The following is a 13638-nucleotide window of genomic DNA, read 5'->3' on the forward strand; positions in this document are numbered from 1 at the left end:
CAAAAATGCATATTTATGGGGTCAACAGATCTCAATGATTTGTAGTGATTTGTGTCATGGCCTCTCATCCAGATTCAAATGCGCAGGACATTCCGACTTCGAGACACAATCAGGAAATGAAGTGATTGTTGCGGGGTGATTGAACTATCATCGATCAAATTTAGAATTTATACTCAATTCAACACTGAAAATGAATATCACTTGGTGCCAGCATGTACATTAGTAAAAGCACGTAAGGCCATAGAGCACTGCACCATCCAACATAACTATAAACTCAGCAAATAGTCACTTGTCATCTACTAGTAGAAAGCGTAAGGAAACAGTAAAGCTTTCCCTGGACAATTCATCATCAATCGACTCTCGGGTTTTAACTTAATCCCGCGCTGAATAAAAATTGCCGTCGGTCAGTTCGGTCGGAGAGAACAAGATACCGAAGGGAAGAAGACTGTTATTAAATTACTTGAATATTGCTGCAGCTTGTTCCAGATGAGGGTTCTTATCGAGTCCCTGTAGAAGTATATATTCCTTGGAGATGACCGTGATGAGTCAAACCATCTTTTCACCTCATTGAGCTCTAATCATGTTTCAAGTCAAAGACGCCGTGATTCCTGTGGGATCTTGGATTCTGGTCACTGGGACAAATGGCTATATAGCCTCCCATGTGGCTGATGAATTACTACAACTTGGGTACAATGTCCGTGGGAGTGTCCGTAACCTGGAAAAAAGCCATTGGATCCAAGATCTGTTCAATCAGAGATACGGTGACAACAGGTTTGAACTAGTCCTTGTTGAAGATGCGACGCGCAAGGGCGCCTTTGAGGAGTCCGTCAAAGGTAAGTTATATTCCTCCTATTTGGTGAGGGGATACCTGACACACTCTCTATTCCACCACTAGGTGTTTCGGCCGTGGCGCACGTAGCAACCATCCTCGGCAGCCCAGGAAGCCCAGTCGAGTTCATATCTTCCGTAGTGGACATGAACTGCAACGTGTTGGAGACCGCTGCAAAGGAGACCAGTGTGAAGCGGTTCGTGTACACATCGTCATCCGAGTCTGCCGTCTATACGTCCGTTGACCAACCGGGCGAATCACCGGTGACATCGCGTTCATGGAATGAACTCGCCATCACCAGAGCACAGGGTGTATCCTCGCCAAGTAGAGGGTTTGATGTGTACGCTGCAAGTAAAACTCGGGGGGAACAGACGATCTGGACATGGATACGGGAGCACAAGCCCGGATTTGTTGCCAACACAGGTATGGGAACACCTCAATTGCTCCAAAAATATTATTTATTGACTTTTCCTGTCCAGTCCTACCTTCCTTGTGCTTTGGAGGCTCGATAGATCCCCAGAATCAGGGACATCCATCATCTTCTGGGTGGCCGGTGGCTATATTTCAAAACCATATAGATCCGATCATGCCAATCCTCAACTCTATTGTACCGCGAGGTGAAATCTGCCTTGTCCCCCTCCCCCCTCATTTCCCGATAACTGACTAGCTGTCATCTAGGTACCTACTGCGTCGATGTACAAGATGTTGCAGCCCTCCATGTCGCGGGTTTGCTGCACCCCAACGTGGAAAGCGAACGCATCTTTGCTTTCGGGGCCCCGTTCCACTGGGCCGATATCGTGACAGGGTTCTCGAAACTATTTCCAGAGCGCGATTTCCCCACAAACATGACGGGTCTGGGAGAGCAGGAGAAAGTCCTCAATATTGAGAGTGCAGAACGGTCAGCAGGTCTGCTGAAAGAAATGGGCTGGTCAGGCTGGACTTTACTGGAAGATACCTTGAAAGCCAATATCGCTGATCTGGTTTGAACTGATGCTTGTATTCAATGGGAGATGAAGCTGTTCAATATACATGGCTAAGATTGGTTTAGAAGCCAAAAAGCAGTAGCCTTGTATTATTACTGCCATCATTTGTCAGACATCTTATATCCTCCCGCTCACCTATGGCTTTATCAATATAGCCTCCCATGCCAGATTCATGTATAATTTTGGCGATACAGCAACGCATTTCGAGGATTACAGGATGAGGCAGTGGAACAGTAGAGTATTGCCTGAGCCAAACTAGCCGGTTGCTTTGTATATCCCAGCTCCCCGCGTCATATCGCTTATATTTTCTGGTCCGAGACCGACTCGCCGGAAACAATTCCTCAAACTCGACCATATCTGAGATACTCTGTAGTCCTGTAATCCGTCGGTATTCAGCACGGTGAGCTTAATCAACGCTAACAAACCTCTCAATTATCGTGACACCCCATGGAGAAAAGTATGGTGTGGCGAGCCCCGTTTCGCATACATATTTCGGTTGTTCCCTGGTGACCTTTCCATTTTTCAAGGATCTATCAGCCAAGCTTAACGCCATGCAGTGGTAATCCCCCGAACGAGACATATGCTCTTCCTCACTAATAGCTCGCTTTGGGCCAGCATTTGCTCCATATTCATGTAGAGTGCAGCGCGTGTCGACTCAGAGATATTTGTAAAACGGCAGAGGTGATGATGGCTGTGGTATCGTTGGACTTGCTTCCACTGAGAAAATGCCAGTAGTCACATGCAATGCAATAGCAAAGTGAAACTCACTTGGTATTGAAAAATATATCAGCAATTCATGTAAAGACAGTAAATCCCTGTATCATAAAGAGTAACAATAAACCCAGCCAGCATCTGTCTGCCACCTACCGTAGGAAATGTAGAAAGCTGGTGAGGGTCTCTCGAGTGTAGTCTTCTTAGTCCCTTAGTATATAAGATGCGACTCTATTAGCGGCTGCTTCTACGTCAAATTGTGATGGTATGTTGTTTAGTGGGTTCTGAGTATTGAAGAAATCTTTTATTCTTTCATCTGCTGCTTTCTCCGGGTCAGCTGCCCCCATGTTGGACGTAGATAAATTTAGTGAGGATAGTAGTTGATAGAGAAATGTTTAACGGGAAAGATAGCCCTTCCAAGCCTCAGAATGGCAGTCATACACCACATATCTTACAGGGTTAGGGTGGCCGTGTAACTACATTTCTTCTCCCTAGCAAATTCCGACCTCACGTCGAAATGCCTGGATATCAGCACAAAAAGTACATACCACCATCTACACTACATCAAGTAATTTTGCTAGGGTATATTTCAGAGGGTACATTGGGTTCAACGTTAAAAAATTATCCTGTTTCACGCGAGAACATCAGAATAAGACACCCTTACTCTTGGACTATCACCATGAATGCAGGTAGTAAACGATGTTTAAAATCATCCAATCTGTATCGGCCCAACCGGTGCATCCAACAACGTCAACAAAATCTGCACAATCGTCTCTCCCAGCACCACCAACGCGCCCGGATCCAACAAACTAGTAAACGATGTCGACTTCGAGCACCCTGCTTTGACAGGAACCCCATTCATCCGATCCTCGAGCCACATCAATGTATCCGGAACGCCAATAATAGCCAACGAAGCATGCTCAGAGAGGGCGTCGCGCTTGTACTCCACGCGAGATCCGCCATCACAGTACGACGCGACGAGAGAGTCTGTGTTGTTGACGGGGGATATTTCATCGCCGGCGGATTTGTACACGAATAGGGGGATTTTAGGGTTGTGGTGGCCCATTGCATTGGCGTTGATGACTTTGCTGGCTGTTGCGGAGGTGAAGATTTCCTTGTCCTTGACGAAGGTGTTTACGTCTTTGTTCAGATATTCGAGAATGTTTCCTGTTAGACAGAGGTTCTTGGTTTTGGAGAATTCGGCGGCCTTGGCTGGGATGAGGTTTTGTTGTATCAGTTTGGCGATCTCGGGGTATTCGTTGGCGAGGCCTTGGACGCCTGCTGGAATTAGGCCGGCAAAGGGGCTCTTGTTGGCTTCATGAATGACGGGTAGGATCTGTGGGACGGTGCCGCCCAGCGCAGCACCTTGGATGTTGAGCTCGGGGGCGTAGCTGGGTTGTAGCTCGGCGGCAAAGCCGCTGGCAAGACTGCCTCCTGAGTATCCCCAAAGGGCGATGGTGGGGTCAGACGAGAGATCGGTCAAATTCGTGGATGCTTTGGCTGCCCGGATGTTGTCCAATACCACATGTCCTGACAAGTGGTTGGCCAGGAAAGCCGATTTGGGTCCCAGATGGTCGGGCACGGTCACGACCCATCCCCTTTGCAAGGCGGCAGCAATGAGGATCAGTTCCAATTGCGGCATCACCAGACCCAGGGTGCCATCATGGGCAGCCTCGAGTTGGAATGCATAAGAGGGGGCGCAGTTGGGATCGGCCGCATCTTGGGCCACTTGGTAGGAGAGCAGTTTGGTATAATCGGCATTGTGAGGCACCAGAATCGTGGAAACAGCCGCAATTGGTTCGCCAAAGGAATCGGTCGTCCGGTAAAGCAGTTGATGCGCCGAGCGAAGGTTCACTTTTGCCAGACTGAAGGCTGCAATGGGCTTTGGGGGCGTCCGCGATCGCAGGATGTCTCCTGGGGCTGCCGATTCGAAACCTTTAGGTGGGATATAAAAGGTGTCATTTACCGGAAGGATAGAATCTGTCACTGCCGCTGGTGCTGTCAGGGCCAAGGGCAGCAGCGCGAACAGCTGCAGCAGGAAGAGGAAGACCATGATGGGCCGATGGCGGGTACCGGGTGGTTGAGAAGACCATAGCCCCGAGGGAAGGTGTCTCTATTTGTAGCAGTCTGTCAAGGACATGGCCAGGCTGTTCTAAGCTGTTTAGATTCTATCCTCGGTCCACTGTTCCTAATCGGGCCTCTTATTTGCTTTTTTTCTTTCTTTTTTCTCGAGGTGATCAACAGCCGAGGGTGACGCCGTCGAAAATTATGCCAATAGAGTTCTATTGCGATCCTCATGAGGAACATCTTTGAGGGGTAAGAGGATCTCGGTACTCCACAGTTCGCACTCATATACAAATTCGAAAACGATTCTTTTCTTCTCCTTTCATATAGAGAACCATGGTACGAAACTGCTCTATCCGGAATGCGGAGTATAGAACCGGACATGATTCCTTGCCTATGCAAATTTCAAGTATGCAAGTGGCTATGCAGCTATCGATTCAATGCATAAATATGCGTTTCTAGGCGTGGTTTGAGCCCAAAAAACACATGTTCGGGTGTTCCTGAATCGGAGAATATGAACCACTGTTCGTGGATGTTTCAGCTGGACGAAAATTGGGGTGTCCCAACATTATCCACCGAATCTCAGCAACGCCCCAGATAGTGGTTCCGTGAAAAAGGCTCCATTATTGTGACCGAGTCCCACTGCTGGGCGGGCGATCCGTAAGGCGTACGAACATGGCTTGTATCGGTAGGATATAACAGGCGCCATGATTCAGCGATGCTCATCATTGGTACTGGACCCCTGGCATATCCCGTACCGGTGGCAGTACCAATAGCAACCTTGGAATAATTATGTGCCATTTCGTACTCTGGAGTATCTCTGCGTGGAATCTGTTAGTTCAGTCAGCATGTGCCTTCGGAACGGATGTCCGACAGAGGACCTGCCGAGAATAGTATTGGCGATAGCGACAAGACTAGCAACCGCTAAAGGTGGAGATTCGCGCCTCAATGCTTTTTTTGACAGTTCTATTCGTCTGAATACTGTATTGTAGATAACAAGATGAGAATAGACATTGTATACTATGAGTGAGGACATTGTAGATAACGCCACCGTCGGATGCGGCCGGACGTTGTTCCTTCTTGATCCTTCTGGCGTCACTCCCACAATCAAGAATAATCTCTTTCTATTTTCTTTTTTCTTTCTTTCTTCTGCCATCGTCATCTGAGAAGTATACTTCCAGGGTCATTTCGTTAGAGTCTCTGCATTTGAATATACTCACCTATACGCCCTATTACCCGCCAGTCGTCGCATCCGTCAATCTTTTCTCTCCTGTCGCGGATCCTCGCGCCATCGAGCGCGCCGCAGAACAATCGCCATGGCGCTCTCCAAAACCAACAAGATCATTATCCTGCTGGTTATTGATACTGCCTTCTTTCTGTTGGAACTCATCGCAGGTTTGTCGTTGCCATTGCTCAAGAGTCTTGTATCCGGTGACACTGATAGGAAACAGGTTATACGGTCCATTCCCTTGCCCTTATTGCCGATTCCTTCCATATGGTACGATACACCCGTTCAGGATGAATGCATGCAGCGTCTAATTGATACGAGTAGTTGAACGATGTGCTATCCTTACTCGTGGGATTATGGGCCGTCAAAGTCGCCAACCGCGAGCCAAATTCCAAGATGTATACCTATGGCGTGAGTTATCTTGCCCATCCCTGTTTAGCACTGGTGACACAGACTAATCTTAAATGCGCATCCTAGTGGCAACGCGCAGAAACACTGGGTGCATTAGTCAATGGCGTCTTCCTTGTCGCCTTGTGTGTCTCCATCTTTCTCGAAGCAATTCAACGATTGGTGGAGCCGCAGGAAGTGAACAATCCGAAATTTGTCTGTATTGTCGGATCTTTGGGTTTAGCATCCAACCTCCTGGGTCTCGCTCTTTTCCACGATCACTCCCACGGTCATGGTCACAGCCATGGTCCCGAAAATGAAAGTATGGAAGACGTGGATGCTGCAGAGCAGGGCTTCGGCCAACAACATGCTGAGGAGTACGAGAATGCCGGGAAGGCAAATGGCAAGCAGGCCAAGGTCACAGATTCGACTTCACCCTATACACAGCGCCGCCGGACCGTGGACAGCCAGGCTCGCGGTTCTCGTCGGTACAGCGCGTCGGCGGGCCGTGGCTTTGATGTAGAGGATATCTCCCATCCCGTGACTTTACGACAAGAGATCATCGCTGCAAGCCAGACCAACCGGTATGGAGTGGAAACATCCGAGTCAGATAGCGACGCGCGCGAAGGTGACGAGGTTCAACCATCCGAACATTCAGCACTTCTGAGCCGCAAGGATCGGAAGTCCAACTACACCGATGAGGATAGTACGCCTACCAATGGACAAGATGTGACTGCGGATGACCTTCATCGTCACCACAAGCACGCACAACCGAAGCCCAAGGACGAGAAGGGTGGTCACAGTCATGACCTGAACATGCGTGGTGTATTCCTTCACGTCATGGGTGATGCTCTGGGTAACATCGGAGTCATCGCCTCCGCACTTATCATCTGGTTGACCGATTATTCGTGGAAACACTACGTGGACCCGGGTATCTCTTTGTTTATTACTATCGTTATCCTCTGCTCGGCCATTCCTCTGTGCAAAGCGGCGTCGCGTATTCTGCTGCAGGCGGTTCCTTCCGGTCTGAGCATCGATCACATCAAGGATGACATTGAGCAACTTCCCGGGGTGATTGGCTCGCACCACCTCCATGTCTGGCAGCTGAGTGACACCAAGATCGTGGCGTCGATCCACATTCAGGTTGACACGGAAATCAAGGGTGAGGGCTCTGAGCGGTACATGCATCTGGCCCGCCAAGTACGGAAATGCCTGCACGCCTATGGCATTCACTCATCCACCATCCAGCCCGAGTTTGCCCCGGACAGCGACACTGAGGACAACCAAGGCGGTCCATCGTCTTCTCGGGCGAGCAATCATGACCACAACCTAACCAGCAAGCAGCCCAGCCGTGCTGCCAGTGTTCGTGAGGATGCGCAAGCATGTCTTCTCGAATGCGATGAAAATTGCGCTCGCGGCGGGCAATGCTGTCCTAAGAAGCCTACATAACTGCGCCTTATCTTCCGCTGTTTTCATCTTTATACACTCTGTTGATTACCTTATCATCATTATTGACCTGGTTGTATCAATTGTTACTTCCTTCGATATTTCTCATACCCGCTATCTCTACACGGCAGTTTTCAGTTTCACCCAGCACTGATCTCAAGGGTTAACATTATCATAGAACAAAAAGTTGGCGTTTGATGGGCTGGGCGATTATCATGGATTATACAGCATGTTTTGGACTGGCAATTGGACTGTGTTATACATTTCTGCATGTATCCTTACTTAATTCCTAATTCAACACTGCATGCTGTTCCTGGGGCTTATTTAGAATTCCTGCCGCGGTAAATCACGTGTCATGAGCGGTAGATCGGCGCCCATCGCAAGCAAAGGAATCATCCAGTGTGAAGCTCTCTCTTCGATAGTAATCCCAATTATAACTCCTTAAGAAACTACCACTATGTTCTGACCCTGACATTTATTTCATCACAACCGTGGAAATCGACGGTTGACCTAATTTCTACACCCTGAAGCCCCAAGCAATGCGGAACCGTTGAATCCCCTTTCTACGGAATATTTCCAAAATAACCATGAGCTACGCCTACTCAAGCGCTCCCTTCCGTCCCGCCCGTCGCGATTCCATCTCTTCACCATCCACCATCCTCGTCCAAATACAAAACGGACTCCCGCCATGGGCGCAGCAATGGATTGCGAAACTACGCGCGGGACCGCGGGCAGGGAGACAGACGAGTCCGCGTGAATGGAAAGCTATGGGACGGCTTACGATTAGACGGGTGGTTACGATTGCGAATGCGTTGATTTTGTTTTGGGTGTGGACGTTGTGGTGGGGTGAGCGGACGGTGTTTCAGGAGAGTTTGGAGGGATGTGGTTGGGGGGAGTGGGAAAAGTGGGTGAGTCGTCCTTGACTCTCCATTTGGGTTGGGAGTTGGAAGCTGATTATTTTTGCCATGACAGCCATCGCATGCTACTCCTCATCATGTCGCCTTCGTCGCCGATCCGCAATTAGTCGACCCCCATACGTATCCCGGACGGCCATGGCCGCTGTCGACTCTGACGGTGAAGTTTACGGATCAGTACCTGCGGCGGTCATTTTCGTTGATTCAGAGAAATTTCGGGCCCGATTCGGTATTGTTCCTAGGTGATCTGTTCGATGGCGGGAGAGAATGGGCGACGGGGACGACATCTAGCCCCGATGAGCGCTACAGGAAATACAAGGATTCGTTTTGGAAGAAAGAGTACAGTCGCTTTGGTCGAATATTCTCAGACCAGTTTAAAGAGGGGGATGCACTCTCGCGGGATCCGCTTGGTCGACGGATGATTGCTAGTTTGCCTGGGAATCATGATCTGGGGTTTGGATCGGGGATCCAGATCCCTGTTCGGGATCGGTTTCAGACGTTCTTTGGGAAGGGGAATCGGGTGGATGTGCTGGGGAATCATACGTTTGTGTCGGTTGATACGGTTTCTCTGAGTGCGATGGATCAACCGGATCCGCAGACTGGCAGCACGGGTGCTGGTTCGGGGGATGGCAAGTCGCCTAATGAAGCCATTTGGAAGGAAGCGGAGGAGTTTCTGGACCAGATGAATGTGCACAGGGCGAAGGCAGAGACACACGAGCTGAAGTCGCTCCGGAGCCAGACCGAGGGATATCAATTCAACCATGCTGCTGTGGAAATCAATGAGCCCTCGCATGGTCAACTCCCGCAGTCGGAGACGGTTGGACTTCCAGCTATCCTTCTCACACATGTTCCCTTGTATCGCAAGGCGGCTACACCATGTGGACCGTATCGGGAACATTACCCGCCGTCATCGAGTGACGAGGAACTCCAAGAAGACGAGCAGAACTCGCTGAAGATCGGCGGCGGCTACCAGTACCAGAACGTCCTTACGCAGACCATCTCCAACGACCTGGTATCTAAAGTCGGATCTAACCTCGTGCACGTCTACTCCGGTGATGACCACGACTATTGCGAGGTCGTGCACCGCGAATTCAGCGGCTCGCCCAAGGAGATCACAGTGAAGAGTCTGTCATGGGCAATGGGCGTTCGACGACCAGGTTTCGTCCTCACGAGTCTCTGGAACCCAATCGACCCTGCCACGGGCAAGTCCCTCGAGAATGTCTCACCCACTCTACAAAACCATCTATGCCTCCTCCCGGACCAATTATCAATCTTCATCTACTACGGACTGACCTTGGCATTAACGTTGGTCATCCTCCTCGCACGAGCAGTCGTGGTAACCATTTATCCCTCCCAATCAACCACAGCCGACGCCGGCCCAATGCTCCCCCTCACCGAAGTCCAACGCCATATCCCGACATCCAGTATATCCAGCTCCACCACCTTCGCACCGCGCGGTCTAGCCAGCCGCGGCTCGAACTTCAATTCTAGATCCTTTGAATACTACCCGGAGAAAGGTCGCCAGAGGAGTCCGACCAAGGGCACGTATTCTGGGCAAGGATATGGACAGCAGCCGGGGAATGGACATGGGAAGGGTTTAGTAGGTACTGTGGGGGGGAAGCTTTGGGGTGAGGTGTGGTTTGTTGCAAAGGTTGTGTTGTCGTGGTATATATTTTTGATATGGAGGTGGTAGGTTTTGCATATTCCTTTGACATTTTACCAGTTCTGCAGGTGTAAGTAATATCGCATGACATGGAGTTATTTAGGATGGAGTAATAACAATTCACCCGTACTAAGGACACACAACAAACGAATAAAAAAAAAATACAGAAAATTAATTGGTTGCACTGCACCATCAACACAGCCATGGCTTTCGAAGGGCAAAAAAGACAAAAAAAAAGGATTCCGATGCGGGGAATCGAACCCCGATCTGCTCGGATTTGAACTGAAAACGAGCGATGCTAGCCGTTACACCACATCGGACTTGTTGAAATCTCTATTCAACTAAAAGCTTATCACTTCCTTTGAAGATAATGCCTACCTACTTTATACGGGATACGGACAGATCCAATCGGGCAGATGGACTTATCAACCAACCAAACCCCAAAGATCACACTTAATTTACAGAACCAAGAGCCCTGTGGCAAAGCCATCAGTCACACCAATCACACACACACACCATCAGGGGCTACTGCAACTCGCCACTTCACTGCCACGTTTCGCACCCAGAGAACCAGTGGATATTACACGCAATTGGGCACTCCCGGTAGGAAAGATATCGAACAACGAGCGCTGATTGCACAATCGATAATCCGCTGAAAATGATCATGGAATGTCATTGGTGAATTTGCACGTGACTGATATCGACGGAAGCCTAAAAGGGGAAAAGACGGGGAGGGGGTTGAGACGCGGACGGTACATTTCCCCGGGATTATCTCACGGACACCGCATTCTTGACGGGTGGGTTTTTAGCGATATTAGTTGAAGATGTCGTTCTCTTTTGTCTCGATTTTTACTTGATTTTTCATTTTCTTCTTTCCTTTTGGTTATTTTCGCGACTCTCAGTATGTCGGTGGCCTACGGGGAGAATCCCCGGTCTGCTGCTGCCTTGTCTACCATGCAGCATGGGCTCTTTGATTCTGATCCCATCGAGAACGGTAATCGACATAATTTGCAACCCGACTACGATTCCGGTTTCGACTCGATGCGCGATACCCCCGATATGAAGCAAGGCTACGTACGTTCCGAAATCGAATTGGACAAACTCGACGGGGATGATGATGACGACGATGATGGTGATACCATGGACGTAACCGATGCCCTGCTGCAGGCAGTGCCAAAACCAAAATCGAGCTCGAACTCACGGGCACTACCCCTGCAGAAACATCAGCATGTTCTTTCGCCGCACCCTTTATTCCCCTCGCTACCCACGTACGGCCAACCGACGACGTTCCGGGTCCTGCAGTGGTTCGCCATTCGCTGCGTTTCGTTTGTTCTTTCGCTATTGCTGTTGATATTGGTTGTTGCTGGGGCTGTGGTGCAATGGGGATGTGGGTTTGCGTCTGATGTGCGGATGCGATGGAACGGGGAGAATCCGCAGCCTAGGAAGTTCCATGTGGAGGAATGGGAGAGGGAGTCGGAGAGACAACATGCGGAGTTGAAATGGAAGAGGAGACAGGGGAAGAAGGATATTATTGAAGAAGAAGAGGAAGAGGAAGAAGGACCTGATGAATGCCCCCCGTTGGAAGGAGGGAAGGATCCAGTTGTCGCTGACGTCGCATATTATGCGCGCAGAGTTGGATTGGATGTGGAGACGTTCAAGGTGCAGACGGAAGATGGGTTTATCCTTACGCTGTGGCACGTCTATAATCCTCAGGAGTATGTGCCCCTGCCACCTGAGGAGAGGCAGGTTCGTGGACCGCAGGCGTTCACCGGTGAGCGGAGTCCACGAGTATCGTCAGCAGGAGGCAATCGACGCTATCCGATTCTGTTGATGCATGGTCTGATGCAGAGTGCGGGGGCTTACTGCTCCAATGATGATGACAGTTTGGCTTTCTACCTTTGCAAGTCGGGATACGATGTCTGGTTGGGGAATAATCGCTGCGGGCAGGGCCCGGAACACTCTTCCCTTCCAGCGTCCGACCCTCACCTGTGGTCTTGGAATATCCGACACTTGGGCGTGCTGGATCTGGCTGCACTCATGTCACGGGTGCTTTACGAGACTGGATTCGAGAAACTGGGACTTGTCTGCCACTCCCAAGGCACGACGCAGACTTTTGTGGCCTTGGCCAAAGAGCAACGGCCAGAACTGGGCGAACGTATGTCAGTCTTTTGCGCACTCGCCCCGGCTGCTTATGCGGGGCCGATGCTGAAACGGATATACTTCCGCTTCGTGCAATGGATTCCCAACGCAGTATTCCGCCTGTTCTTCGGCATCCACGCCTTCATCCCCCTCATGATCACAGTGCAGAAAGCCATCCCATCTCGCATCTACGGCACACTAGGCTATCACGTCTTCTCCTCACTCTTTCAATGGAGCGACGCCCGCTGGGACCGGGGCCTCCGCTCCCGCATGTTCCAATTCGCCCCTGTCTATGTCAGCAGCGAGATGATGCGCTGGTGGCTAGGCAGCGACGGTTTCGCAAAACAAGGCTGCGTCCTCTCCACCCAGCAACTCAGCAGCCGTGAAGCCGACGAGGATCACCACGTCGAGTCAGGGATTACCGACGGTTGCACCCGCAGCGACACCGCCTGGTACGGTGCGCAGATGCCGCCGGTAGCGATGTGGATTGCGGGGTCGGATGACCTTGTCGATGGACAACGGCTGTTGAGACGGTTTTGTAATGGGCGGGAACCGCATGTGCAGGTCGTACATGCGAAGATCGTTGATGAATACGAGCATTTGGATGTGCTTTGGGCGATGGATGTTATTGAGCAGGTGGGTAAGGAGGTGCGGGAAGTGCTTTGGAAGACCATGCCCGGGGAGGCGCGGGAAGTGTGCCGCATGCCGCGGGGGGTATGAACATTTTGTTCTGCCTGCCTGTATTATCTATCAACGACTACCATTGATGTCTCATGCCTACATTTACCTTTGTTAATTAATATCTGATGAAAGGCGTTTGCGGGAGGGGGTCTGACTGGGATTTTTGTATACATCTTTCTGTCTGCAAGGATAGGAATAATCTATTTCTGGCCATAATCACGCTTCTCACGTAGGGCTGCGCAGGGCTGTCCAATCACACTCTATACAATGCATTCGGGCATACCGTTGCGTAAACCCGAATTCCGTACCCCCGATAACCCGGCATTGCCTGTAACCTTGGGTGGCAATTTCTGCATGCAATATAATCCGCAGGATTGATACGATACGTCAATAACAACAAGCATGAAGAGCCATAGGAGTATGTAAATCAATCCAGGCAGCAGAATTATAGAGTTTAGGTCCCGGACAAGCTTTCTAGTTCCTAGGCTTGACCTTTAGGTTTCTCGCTTGTTTCTGACAAGACTCTCACTACTCCGTACAGAGAAACTAAGTATAGCGGTGCAGTATTAACGTCGTGGCCGGTAAATCGGCAG

The 13638-nt window shown here is 50.2% G+C and overlaps 5 protein-coding genes and 1 non-coding gene across 6 annotated transcripts; 4 read left to right on the plus strand and 2 right to left on the minus strand.

Moving 5' to 3' along the window:
• Positions 1-580: 580 nt before the first annotated feature.
• On the plus strand, positions 581-1815 carry EURHEDRAFT_466600 (NAD(P)-binding protein; the record flags this gene model as incomplete). The annotated part of the gene is made up of 4 exons (XM_040785117.1): positions 581-833; positions 896-1252; positions 1309-1446; positions 1508-1815. The coding sequence occupies 4 exons, from the start codon at positions 581-583 to the stop codon at positions 1813-1815; spliced, it is 1056 nt and encodes a 351-aa protein (XP_040634375.1).
• A 1308-nt stretch (positions 1816-3123) lies between these two features.
• EURHEDRAFT_417224 (putative secretory lipase) lies at positions 3124-4783 on the minus strand. Its single transcript, XM_040783145.1, has one exon. It carries the CDS (start codon positions 4574-4576, stop codon positions 3233-3235), a length of 1344 nt encoding a protein of 447 aa, XP_040634376.1. The 5' UTR covers positions 4577-4783; the 3' UTR covers positions 3124-3232.
• An 819-nt stretch (positions 4784-5602) lies between these two features.
• EURHEDRAFT_286240 (cation diffusion facilitator family transporter) lies at positions 5603-7943 on the plus strand. The gene is made up of 4 exons (XM_040778211.1): positions 5603-5982; positions 6039-6085; positions 6140-6226; positions 6293-7943. Exons 1-4 carry the CDS (start codon positions 5904-5906, stop codon positions 7649-7651), a joined length of 1572 nt encoding a protein of 523 aa, XP_040634377.1. The 5' UTR covers positions 5603-5903; the 3' UTR covers positions 7652-7943.
• A 292-nt stretch (positions 7944-8235) lies between these two features.
• Positions 8236-10255, plus strand: EURHEDRAFT_466705 (putative manganese ion homeostasis (Fr); the record flags this gene model as incomplete). Its single annotated transcript, XM_040785124.1, has 2 exons — positions 8236-8556; positions 8621-10255. The coding sequence occupies 2 exons, from the start codon at positions 8236-8238 to the stop codon at positions 10253-10255; spliced, it is 1956 nt and encodes a 651-aa protein (XP_040634378.1).
• A 210-nt stretch (positions 10256-10465) lies between these two features.
• EURHEDRAFT_t159 lies at positions 10466-10545 on the minus strand. The gene has a single exon. It is a non-coding gene; the product is annotated as a tRNA-Glu (tRNA).
• An 820-nt stretch (positions 10546-11365) lies between these two features.
• Positions 11366-13084, plus strand: EURHEDRAFT_466647 (putative ab-hydrolase associated lipase; the record flags this gene model as incomplete). The annotated part of the gene is made up of 1 exon (XM_040785120.1): positions 11366-13084. The coding sequence occupies one exon, from the start codon at positions 11366-11368 to the stop codon at positions 13082-13084; it is 1719 nt and encodes a 572-aa protein (XP_040634379.1).
• Between the last annotated feature and the right edge of the window lie 554 nt (positions 13085-13638).

The sequence above is a fragment of the Aspergillus ruber genome, assembly GCF_000600275.1.
Source record: "Aspergillus ruber CBS 135680 unplaced genomic scaffold scaffold00045, whole genome shotgun sequence".
Lineage (NCBI taxonomy): Eukaryota > Fungi > Ascomycota > Eurotiomycetes > Eurotiales > Aspergillaceae > Aspergillus > Aspergillus ruber.

Coding starts and splice junctions, on each gene's coding strand:
- EURHEDRAFT_417224 (XM_040783145.1), bottom strand. CDS start 4,576: ATGGTCTTCCTCTTCCTGCTGCAGCTGTTCGCGCTGCTGCCCTTGGCC.
- EURHEDRAFT_286240 (XM_040778211.1), top strand. CDS start 5,904: ATGGCGCTCTCCAAAACCAACAAGATCATTATCCTGCTGGTTATTGAT. Junction 5,983..6,038: donor TCTGTTGGAACTCATCGCAG/GTTTGTCGTTGC, acceptor GATAGGAAACAG/GTTATACGGTCCATTCCCTT. Junction 6,227..6,292: donor CCAAGATGTATACCTATGGC/GTGAGTTATCTT, acceptor TGCGCATCCTAG/TGGCAACGCGCAGAAACACT.